At 44.9% G+C, this 12,225-nt stretch overlaps 1 protein-coding gene across 6 annotated transcripts in view; it reads left to right on the top strand.

Moving 5' to 3' along the window:
• BLNK (B cell linker) overlaps nt 1-12,225 on the top strand; it is a 94,376-nt gene that overhangs the window by 44,098 nt on the left and 38,053 nt on the right. The window contains exon 1 of one of the 6 annotated variants that reach the window (XM_033149321.1): nt 2,271-2,600. The exons of 4 other annotated variants lie outside the window; for them this stretch is intronic. In XM_033149321.1, the coding sequence (XP_033005212.1) occupies nt 2,554-2,600 (47 nt within the window). In that variant the 5' untranslated portion in view covers nt 2,271-2,553. Of the gene's footprint in view, nt 1-2,270; nt 2,601-12,225 lie in introns of those variants that run through there. One more of the 6 variants, XM_033149322.1, reaches the window with a different exon arrangement.

Raw genomic sequence — 12,225 nt, 5'->3', positions numbered from 1 at the left:
CCAAGAACAAACCTAGTTGATCTCTAAGGTGCTACTGGAATGAATTTTTTTTATTTTTTATTTTGTTTCGACTATGGCAGACCAACACAGCTACCTACCTGTAAAGAGCACCTCATAGTCGCCTTTGACTGGACTTAACCATCCAAAGTCCTACTTGAGCTCTGTAACTCTCCAATGGTTTGAGTTATGCCAGACTCCCAATGTAAATTCGACTCCCAAGCTGCTGTTCAGCCATTGGTGCTACTGGTAGCTTTCCTTCCAAGGCAAATAACAGCTTTGCAGCTATATGTGGGTACATCCTGAAGAAGAAGAAGAAGAAGAAGAAGAAGAAGAAGAAGAAGAAGAAGAAGAGTTTGGATTTGATATCCCTCTTTTCACTACCCGAAGGAGTCTCAAAGCGGCTAACATTCTCCTTTCCCTTCCTCCCCCACAACAAACACTCTGTGAGGTGAGTGGGGCTGAGAGACTTCAGAGAAGTGTGACTAGCCCAAGGTCACCCAGCAGCTGCATGTGGAGGAGCGTAGACACGAACCCGGTTCCCCAGATTATGAGTCTGCCGCTCTTAACCACTACACCAAACTGGCTCTCCTGACTGTGGTATGGTTCATCTCCTCCTCCCCATGCAGTAAACATAGTCCAAATCCTAAATCCTGATCCTATTTAAGTATTTTTTTTTAAAAAAAAGGAAATGTATTCACCCATTTCACACACCATCCCACTGATGAGATTTCAGCATGCGTGCACACAAGCTGTAGTTCATTTCAGCCACTGCTGTGGCTGCTACCACGATCAGCTGACAGTTTTTGCCTGGTTCCAGGTTTAAGAGTGTTTTAACATGCAGCCCCCTCACTTTTCAAGTTCCTTCGCAAAATCTGTTCTTGCTCATCGAAGAGGAACAAAGGGTAGTGTTGCAAAATCCAGTTGCCGTGTTACTCTCACTATGCACAGCATCTTCACAGCCCCTCGCCTTTGTTTAGAGCAGTGTGTGTTTGCTGCTAACACTCCCTGGGTGACCTTTCTTTCCCTGTGAAGGGAGGGGGTCAGCACGTTGCATTCCCATGTTAACCCTCCCCTTACACTTTAAAGATTTCTTTTCAGCAGCATTCCTGGGCCAAAAGCAATGAGGTAGCGCAAATGAATGGACACTTCAAGAAAGATACCGGTTGGCAAAGACTAAGGTTGTGTGTGTGCATTACTGACTTAAAACACAGCTTGGTCATTCTCTCTCTCTCCCCCCCCCCCAATATGCATCGAAGTTCCTTTGGGAGAAATGCATCAAAACACAGCATTTCAAAAGAAACAACAGGGCACCTGCAGCCGCTGCAGGATATGGTTTGTACAGCGCTTCCCCAAGCAGTGGTGGGTGCACATTGGATGCAGGGTAAATGGAAGTGTGTGCACAGCCTGACACAAACAGCACCTCAAGCAAAAGAGAGCATGAAATGATTGTGGGAAGCATGATGCACACACATTGAAATCGACACGGAAGAGAATGTGCTTGCCTTTAATGAGCACAGAAGGCACGATCTGCGCAGATCCACCACACTGAAAGAGAGTCACTGCGGTGTAGCAGTTAAGAGTGTCAGACTAGGACCTGAGAAAGCAGGGTTCGAATCCCCACTCGGCTATGAAGTGAACCTTGGGCCAGTCACTGCCCCTCAGCCCAGCCTTCCTCACAGGGTTGTTGTGAGGATAAAACTATGTACACCACCTTAAGCTCTTTGGAAGAAAGGTGAGATATAAATATAAATATTATGACAATAAAAAAATGGGATTCCAAAAGTGTCTGGATGTAGCCCGCTTTATGAAAGGAGCATAAGGAGAGTCCTGTGGGCACAGATCCACAGAAAACCAACATTTCTTCTCCAACAGCAAGTCGGCAGGGCACACCAGGAAAAACTCTTCATAGAATCACACCAGGAAGAACCCTTCCCGGTTTCTTGTCTCCAATATCTGGTACTCCGAGGTAGTCTGCCCTGGAACATGGAGGCTCTACAAAGCGAACTTTGTGTGTTGTTAGGGAGCGGGCGAGGCATCCCATTGCAAGAGAGAAGGGCCTTCCAGGGCGGCAGAACGTGCAGGAAAGTCTTCCAGGTAGCAGCCGCTTCAAAGCCCCGGGACGGCGGCAGGAAGTGTTCCCAGCAACCAGCTTGATCCCTGGGGATGAAACGCCCGCGGCGCGCGAGGTAAAGCCGCGAGGACGTCAGGAAGGACTTCAGCCCCAGACAGGGGTGGTTTTGGACACGCCCAATAGGTGCGGATCTTCTTCAAGTTTGCACAAACACCCTATTGCCAGCCAAGCTGGCTCCGTCACATGACCCCTTCGAAACATGAAACCCGACCGGGCGCTCGGGCAAGTTTTGCTTCTCGTCCAACACACGAGGAGTCGCCTGGCGGGCTGCGCGCAAAGGCGACGCTAAGGGGATCTGCGAGGAGGAGAAGCAGCCGGGGGGGAATCCAGCCTTTCTCTCTCGGGAACGAGCCAGGAAGCCCCCCTCAGTCCCTGCCGACTCGGATGCCCGTTTGTCCGAGGCAGTCGCCTCGCCTGGCAGCATGGACAAGTTCAATAAAATCACGGTGCCAGCGGGACAGAAGTTCAGGTATGGTTTGAACCGCGTCCCTTGTTTTCCTCTCGCGCTTTTACGGCAAGGCGCAGAGACTGTTTCTTTCTCGGAGGCGCGCACGAGGGGGATCTGGGGGACAGAAGCAGGAAGAGATCTTGCGGCACCTTAAAAGAAAATGGGGAAAATAATAGGGTTTCCATATCTATCTGGCGAACTGGCTTGTCTTCTACGAAAGCTTATGTCATTAAAAAAAAAAAAGTAGTGAAGGTGCCACTAGAGTCCTTGCTTGCAGCGGGCTGACAAACTTAACCCCTCTTTGGAAATGGTCAGGGAGGATAAATTTGCTCGTATGTAAGAAGATAAAGCAATCGAGGGAGGATTCAAAATGGTTGTTAGGGGGTAGCAGGCTGCAGAGTTGTACAGCTTTCTCAAATGGGACACCAGAGCATTCAGAGAAGAAGGCTGTCTCCAATACTTTGATGGGATAGTAAACAACAACAACAACAACAACATTCTGTGAATCGCTTGCCTCCAGATTGTTACTACCTTGGGATGGGATTCAGTGGCATACCAGCAAATTCAGGTTGGGCAATTATGGTCGGTTGGGCAACCAACTCACATTCCCGGAAGATTGGATGTTTTGTGAGAAGGAATGTGACAGGAATAGGCAACATCATCTAACCTCCCCACCAACCAATCAGAATGCGTGCTCAGTGAAATAGCCAAACATCATCTCGTCTCCCTGCAAACAAGTCAGGATGAATGTGCAGTAAATATGTCATCTGGAAGCACCCTACGTTTCCATCTTGAGAAGTGCTTCCTTTGTTGAGTGTCAGCCGGTCACTAAAGGTGCTGGCAGGTTTGCGCCTCAATATGCCAGCACATACTCAGAACCGTTTGGGAGCCTGACATTTGTTTAAATGGGGATGCAATAATGCTCCCTGTGTTCCTTTTTGTGCTTTTCTCTCCTTTTTTTTGCAAATTCAAGAAGCATTGCTGTTTATCACATTGGTGCATGCATCCTTCCTTTGTGCGGGCAGTGGCACTATCTTAGAGCTGTTCCTCTTCTCTGCGTTGGGCATCCATCTAGAATTTGCACAGGTGCTGCACAGTTGGCAGGAAGTGAATGTGCAAGGTGGTGGGTTTGGGTTTTTTTTTTTTTTTTTTTTGCATGAAACTTTTCAATAGCTTTTATGGCAGGTTTCAGATTTATATTGCAAAGACAAAAATTAGTCATGGTCGGTTGACCGGTTCCTGAATGCATTCCAAAGAGATCTCCAAAGAGTGGGACTTCTCTGTCTGCTTCACAAGGGAAAACCAACTACTGCAGATACACATGTCTTCTACAGGTGTTTCTGCAGCAAACATGTCAAGTGTGGGTAATGTCATGCAGGTGACTTTAGATACTCAGCCACACCTGCCTGGGAACTTTATCTCACAAACTGGCTTTGAGACAGAGCGTTTCTGAAAGTGCTCTACTGAAAATTAATTTGAAGAAACTGATGGCACGAGCAATCCAGTGGAGAGTTAACAGTGCCCATGGGACTTTTGATGGTGGGACATGTAAAAAGGTTTGTGAGCCAATCGATCTAGGGGAAGATTATTTGGTTGGAATAAAAAGTAAAATTTAAGAAACCACATTTTTATGAATTGCATCTCTAGATTTCCCTTTGTCCTATAGGAGCACAGAGCAGTTAACAAAATACATGGTAATATATAAAACAAAAATTTATATGCCTCTTAATTATAGTAAAACCTCTAAACACTTTACAAGAAACATTTAAGCCATCAGTAAAATCATTGACAAACAATTACAAATCAGTAACTGTAAGCACTTAAATCTACACACCTACAAATTCCACAGCGATTATACTTTGCAGCAGATGAAAAAACTACTAATTTGAGGTTTTATATAGATATCCACCAAGCAGCTCAAGGTGACGTACATAGTTCTCTCCCCCCCCTGCCGCCGCCGCCACTTTATCTTCACAACAACCCTGTGAGGTAGGTTAGGCTGAGGGATGGTGACTCGCCCACGCTTACCCAGTGAACTTCATGGCTGAGTGGAGATTTGAACCCTGGTTTTCCAGGTCCTAATCCAACACTAATCTCTACTACACCATACTGGCTCTTTCATGTGATGTCAGTGAGGAATGATGTCAATGTGGGGAAACAAATGCATTTACATACACATAAGGCAATTGGATGTTAATGAGTTAGCAGTGCTTTGAGGATGCAGGAAGGAACAGGTATGCAGTAAAGGTAAAACCCTTGTCCAATATTCTTCACTGTGCTTGGAGCATGGATAGAGCAGTACAGGAGCGCTGACAAAGCATGTTATTTGATTTCATCGGCCCATATTAGCTAAAGCAATTATTGCAAACGAGCATTTGGCAGAGGATTGTTCCAGCATGGCTGAATAGCTAAGCCTATTTCTGTAAATTTTGCAGGACTTTCTGTTCTTTCCTGACAGAGACAGAGAGAATTTATCTCGTCCAGTGTGCTAATTCATCTCAAGTCTTGCAATAAGGCAGGGTACATATTTAAACAAATATCTAATACAATTGTATAAGGGTGGCTGCTTGAATGCAGCACTGTTGTTCAGGACTTTTCTCCACAGAATAAGGAAGGAGCCTGGAGTCAGTGTTGTGTTGAATACCACTTCCTGCCGAAACTTCTACATGTAGTAGCATGTCGGTACTGCTAGGCACATTTCAAAGAGGCGCAGTCTGCAATCCCACACATATTTAGTCAGGAATAAACGCTACCAGAGTTAATAGGACAAGAAGTGCTGGAAAGTGGGGGCACAATGACATGAGTGGGAACTTTTGCAGCTCCCCACCCCACCCTGATGGTGAGAAAGAACACAAATTCCCCATTCCGACATCCCACAAACTCATGCATACACTCTTTGGACACTTGCTGTCACATGCAAAGCTTGTTCCTGCACTACAGTTCCATCATAGAAATTAAAAGGTAAATGAGGCAGGATAAGAATTAAAGAAGATAGCAGAGCTTGTTAAGAGTGTTGTGGACATCTGGGAGAAGAAAGCATAGAACCCAGAAAAGGAGTTGCTCCGGAGATCAAGCAAAGGTCCAGATTCTATTAGGAACATAGGAAGCAGCCTTATTCTGAGCCACACACCATTGATGCATCTAGCTCATTACTGTCTACACTGACTGGCAGCAGCTCTCCAGGCTTTCGGACAGGGGATGCTCCCAGTCCTATCTGGAGATGCCAGAGGTTGAGCCTGGGACTTTCTACATGCAAAGCAGATTATCTACACTTAACTATGGCCCTTCCACATTCAGGTGATCTGCTCTCACATTAATCAGTAAGCGCTGTTCAACAGTGGAAAGGACGATCTCAGAAGGTGGTGGGTGGACTCTCCTTCATGGGAGGTTTTTAAGTAGAGGTTAGATGGCCATCTGTCTGGGATTATTTAGCTGTGATTCCTGCATTGTGGGGGGTTAGACCAGTTGACCCTTGAGGTCCCTTCCAGCTCTAGAAATCTATGACTATAGGAGTGAGGCCACACTGATCAGCCCTGCCCTTGACATTGTGCCCTCCAGTTAGCTCCACCTCTGGCATTCTCACATACAGCACACTTGTATCATCAGGGTTCCAGATAACATGGAATGCACAAATGTTCTTTCCCTGCAAACTTTTGCATTGCGTTTTTGGATACGGGGGGGGGGGTGCCAACTGGAGCATACAAGCTTGGCATGAGAACTAAAGCTTGGCATGAAAACTAGTGGGTGCAATCCTGACCACACATTTATTGGACAAGTGAACACGTCACTTTAATAAGGCTACCAAAGTAATAAGTTGTAGGAGGGAATTTAGAAGAAAAGAAAATAATTTTAAAGAGAGTTTCTGGCTGTTCCAGAAACTGAGGATAACATAGCAGAAACTAAATAGAAAATTCTTTCCAGTAGCACCTTAGAGACCAACTGAGTTTGTTCTTGGTATGAGCTTTCGTGTGCATGCACACTTCTTCAGATACACAAACTCAGTTGGTCTCTAAGGTGCTACTGGAAAGAATTTTCTATTTTGTTTCGACTATGGCAGACCAACACGGCTACCCACCTGTAATAGCAGAAACTAGTAAGGTGGAAGTTTAAGTTACAAGGAAGATGGTGTATGAGACTGACCTTTTCCCCCAATAGTCTCTGTTCCGTTAACAGGCATTCAACAGGCAGAAATGCAACCAAACAGGCAGAGATCAGAGAGGCAGAGCTGGGCAGCATGTAACCTCACAGGTGGGACCAGCCGCCTGTCCCTACTCTCTCTTCTCTAAGCTTTATCCTTCAGTGCAGCAGATATAAGAACAGGGCTTTATAGCCACACAATCAGATAGACAGCATTATTGCCCAGAAGCACTGGGAACATTTTGACTACCTAAATACTCCCAGAATTATTACGGTCATGCACTTCCTAAAATATGCACTGGGAAGTTGGCTTGAAACATGAAAGGATGACGGTCATCGTAAGAGGACAACCCATTTGGCCTAAAACATTTCAGCTAAAGAAACAAGGAAGCTAACAAAATCCCACCAATGCAGCCGACATTCATTGCCATGAGCGGGTCTAATGATAGCTTAGAGACGGTATAAAGAAAATCAGCCGTACAGGCCACAATCTTCTGCTTTCGCTCTAGCTACTTCATTGTATAAACAAGCATTCATCTACCTTAATAACATGCTTTACCCTGCTTCACTTTAATAGAACTACTCATGCTTAACAGAAATTATTTGACGCACCTTTCGAGATACAGCTTCAGGTCCAGTTATGTAGAATGAAATCAGTGGGACTTACTTCCCAGTAAACGTTATGAGGAGCGAACTGTTTGGCAACCAGCATTTTAAAGCTTGGTTTCCCATATAGTATGTACAGGAATAAATGGGAGGTGGGGGTGTTCTGCCCAGGTTGAGGTGTGTACATGTTATATGCAGCAATGACTGCTGCACAGTAAGCAATAGAAACAGAAATAATGTGTGTATGGGGGCGGGGACCAGGATAGAAAGATGTGGGGGACTGTTTTTCCTCAAGCATTTGTTTTATTTTTTCCAATGGAGAAAAAATTGGGAGAAATTGAAAAACATCCTTATGATCTATTTTCCTTATGTAGAATAAAGTTTTTAAAGCAGGTTTTACAAGTATTCCTTTAGCTCAGGGGTCAGCAACCTTTTTCAGCCGTGGGCCGGTCCACCATCCCTCAGACCATGTGGTGGGCTGGACTATTATTATTGGGGGGGGGCGAACGAATTCCTATGGCCCACGAATAACCCAGAGATGCATTTTAAATAAAAGCACACATTCTACCCATGTAAAAATATGGTGATTCCCGGACCGCCCGTGGGCCGGATTGAGACGGCTATTGTGCCGCATCCGGCCCACGGGCCTTAGGTTGCCTACCCCTGCTTTAGCTGCACTGTGCTCCCTCATAATGATTTCTACTACCAATATATCGTATTTTTCCGTGTATAACACGCCCCCCGTATAAGACGCCCCCTATTTTGGGGGACTCAAAATTAAGAAAATGGGGAGAGCTTGCCCCCTTGTATAAGACTACCCCCCTTTTAACATTCTTTTTAGTAAAACAACAACAACAACAGAACCTAGTCTTATACACGGAAAAGTACGATAATAACTATGTGATGCAATATAAAGTGTTGGGTAATTGCAAATCCCTCCATTCTCATGGTGGCTAATTTGCAACCCCTGCAGATGACATTGTGGGACTCCAGCTCCTATCAGACCCAGCTGTAAGAACATATGAGGAACAGTCTGCTGGACCAAGCCAGCATCCTGCTCTCACATTGGCCAACCAGGTGCCTATGGGAAGCCTAAAGCAGGACATGAGCAGAAAACACTCTTCTTCCACTCCTATGCTCCAGCAACTGGTATTTATTCAGAGGAATGTTGGCTCTGTAACTGAAGGCAATATGTGACCCCACCATGTCTAGTGGCCATTGACAGCCTTAACCTTCTGCATGGCCGATAGGGATGATGACAGCTGCAGTCGTGGAACATCTGGAGGGCCAGATTTAAATGGAAGACAACTCAAATCCTATGCTGCTTGGCTACAGATAGACATTAACTCTCTTAAAAAGAGGTGGAGACAGTCTGAAAGAGGAATCATTGTTTCTGGCATTTTAATCGTCCCATTTTGTGGAGATATAGATATTTGTGGTGGTATTTTTTTCTGTTTCTGGATCATTATATCCTAAATAAAATGTGTGTTTTTAAAAACAATAACAAAAAAACCCTACCCTACTACAGCACTGTTTTAACCTTCCCCTCATCTCCCCCCATGATATTTTTGATGCTTCAGGGTGCATCAGTTTTCATGCTCCATCTGGGTATATTTGTAATGATTTGAATAAACTAACAGTGTAATTCAATACATGTTTACTTGGAAGAAAATCCCACTGCATTCATTGTAGCTTACTCTAAATGTGTGCTGGGTTGCAATTGATAGAGTTTATGCTTCTGAATTTAACAAATATAGCCAACATGTACAATTCCATGTACTCTGATATACATAATGCATTTCGGGTTCCAAACGTAGTAAAGTACGCTTAGAACTGACAAGAAAGTAAGTACTGCATATATTTCCATTTCCACACCAATTTCCTTCTGTTTTATGGAGAAGGGAAGAGTGAGGATTTCCCCGTCACCCTCAGCTTCGAAATATTTGGAAATTGTACATATTTTACCATTCTTCTACTAAACCATTTTTATCCATTTGTCTCAAAAAAAAAAGGATAATTGTAACACCTCTGGAACACTGTTACAGTGTTATAGAGGAACAATATGAAGCACATCTTTACACAAATGCTGATGAAACAATGACTTGGTTCACGCGTCATGCAAGGCCAAAGCAATGGCTTTAGTGCAGGAGTGGAGAACTTCTGCCCCGGGCCCATAGATGAGTCTTGGCCCACAAGGCTATTTCTCTGAAACTACATTCACCTGCCAATCAGGTGACATAACCCTGATCAGGGAGGGAAGTGAAACACTCTAGAAAGAGGGCCTGAGCCCTGAGTCACCCACCAATCAGCTGATGGACAGGGGAGGTCAGTCCTGCCCAGTTAAGAGTGTGCAATAGAGCTCCCTGCAGTAGAGTTCTCTTGTACACCTGAACCCGGCAGAAGCAGGACAGAACGTCAATCCTGGTCTGTTCAGGAGCAGTAGGTTCCCTAGTGCCTGCCAGCCACCTGTCAAATCATCTGACACCCCAATGATGTGTGACTGACAAGTGGGTTGTTAATATTACAGTACTTTCATTTCTTGTTGGAGTAGAATGCCAGACTTAAAAAAGCAGCAACAAAAATAAAGTGTGCTATTAAATATCAGCTCCACTAATTAAAATAAATTAACTAAGCAACTGAAGCAGTAGTTAATTCATCTCCTAATTAAAGCTGGCATACTTTAACAAACAAAAAAAGTTTGATTTGGTAAGAGTTCTCTCACTGATAAGTATGTGATCGAAGGACATTTTAAAAGTAACAAATAGCCCATGCAGTCTCCCAATACTTCTAACTTGAAAGGAGCTGTGCAGTGCAGCTCCCAGACACACTCACCTGGGAGTATATCCCATTGAATTCAATGGAGCTTACTTCTGAGTAAGCATGGGTAGGTTTGCACTGTTAATTGTCTCAGGTTTCTCAGGACCCAAAGGTGCATTCAGCAAAACATGGACCCTGGGATGTCTTTAACTTTGGATTCACCTGCTTCTACTTTTTTATGAAGCTAAACAGAAACCTGTTTGTCCTCTTCTCATCTGTTTGTTTTGTATGACGGCTGTCATTTCAGCTTCCTTATCTGCACGCTTGTTTCCCGGCCTGGCTGACGTTATAATCACATGTCATTGGCCACCAGGCTTTTCTAAATAGAGAAGAACCTTCAAGGAGTGGGACGCTTAATAAAAGGGAAAGCGGAAGCACTTGATGAAGATAACCACACAAAATCACAGCAGGGAGGCAGGGAAGGGCAATCTGTAAAATGTGACAAGATTTTCAATAAAGATCCAGTAGAGCCGTGTTGAAAGCTGGTGTTCCAAAGGTTGCAAGCAAGTGCATGGCTCTGGGGAAGCAAGTGTATCTCACATTTTGTGGGACATCATTATAGCTGTCATTCACGTCCCCATGAGAGGTAGCTGCTTTTCCTGTATAAACTTTTCAGATGGGGAAATCTGACCCATGGGTTGAACACCATACACTGATACCACAGTTATCATGAGTCCACCGTGGGTATGAGTGCTTCCCTCCCATGCTTGGGCTTTTGTATGTTGGGCCTTCTTTTTTTGTACGCGACATTTATTGGCATCTGTCTGCCTTGAGAGACAATGCAGTGTGCTTCCAGGGGTGAAGTCAAACCACTGCATTAGCAACACCCAAGTGACCTCTCTAGGGTACAAGCTTGGGCAGTATGTATGGAGAGTCTGGGCTGCCCAGATGACAGGATCTCCCTCTTGGCCTCCCTGATGTGGTCCAAAGCAGAGCAATACATTTGGCACCAGCTTGGCTGCAGGAGTTGGTGGAAGGTGATGTACAAGGCACCATCCAACCATCTTAGGGACTCCACTAAGGTTTATTCCTTAGCCTTTTTCTCTTCCCCAAGGCAATGGAGGTTCAGGATCAGAGTTTTCCTTCTAGGAGGGCTACCTTCCCAGGTTGATGAGCTCCATCTGCTCCTCAGTTCCCTCTACAGCATGTGCAGAAACCTCCTTCTTGACTATTGGACCCACTATTGGTCTCGTCCGCTCAATCTGCTGGAACCTGTCATCGCATGCAAAGGAAGTCCCTAACTCACTGAGGGCTTGAGATCCATCAGTTACCCTCACCTGGTTTAGCTGGCCAGTCAAAGCCATTCCTGGGGTCTGGCCGCTGTCACATGCAGCTCTAAGAAACCCTTTAGCTCTTTCCACAGAAAGGAGTTCATCCTACATCCACGTTGTTTGTAGCTAAGAGTGAAAGATCATTGTCAAGTGTGCATATGCTGTGCACGTTGCTCCAAAACATGATCTCACAATTTTTGTTCTTGAGTACTGCACTTAAAAATGCCAAACCTTTCAGGAGTAAAACACTTACTGGAAGTAAAAACAGACTGATTTATGAGAATGAAACAAGTGATAGCCCGAAGTTAGTCAGCCTATTGCCATGAATGTTTACTCAGAAATAAGTTGACTCCATAGGACTTACTGCCTAGCATTGTATAATTTGTTCCTTAAAACTAGAGGGATTTAGTCACAAATCATTTGCCCTGTTTGTTTCAGCAGGATTTAAAAGTGGCTTTATCTAGATTGGGACCATGCAGGAGAGTTCTCTGGACAGAGACCATAGCTCAGTGGTAGGCAGGGCCACCCAAGACATTTTGTGGCCTGAAGCAATGGGCAAGATGTCACCCTTCCCCTTCCACAAACAGTAGCCACATACTCAGCTGGCAGTTGAGTCTTACTTCAACACTGACTTCTTACTTTGCATCTGAGGACAGCTTAAGGGGGGCAGGGCAGTTCTGCATCTGCCGTCTGAAGCAGTTGCCTAACTTTCCAATGTTAGGGATGGCCCTGATGGTAGAGCACATGATTTGCATGCAGAAGGTTCTGGGGCAAACCCTGCCATTTTCAGCATAAAAGCATGAAGTTACAGATGA

This window comes from Lacerta agilis, chromosome 5 (genome assembly GCF_009819535.1).
Source record: "Lacerta agilis isolate rLacAgi1 chromosome 5, rLacAgi1.pri, whole genome shotgun sequence".
NCBI classification, from domain to species: Eukaryota; Metazoa; Chordata; class Lepidosauria; order Squamata; family Lacertidae; genus Lacerta; species Lacerta agilis.
This window is presented reverse-complemented; position numbering and strand designations above follow the sequence as displayed.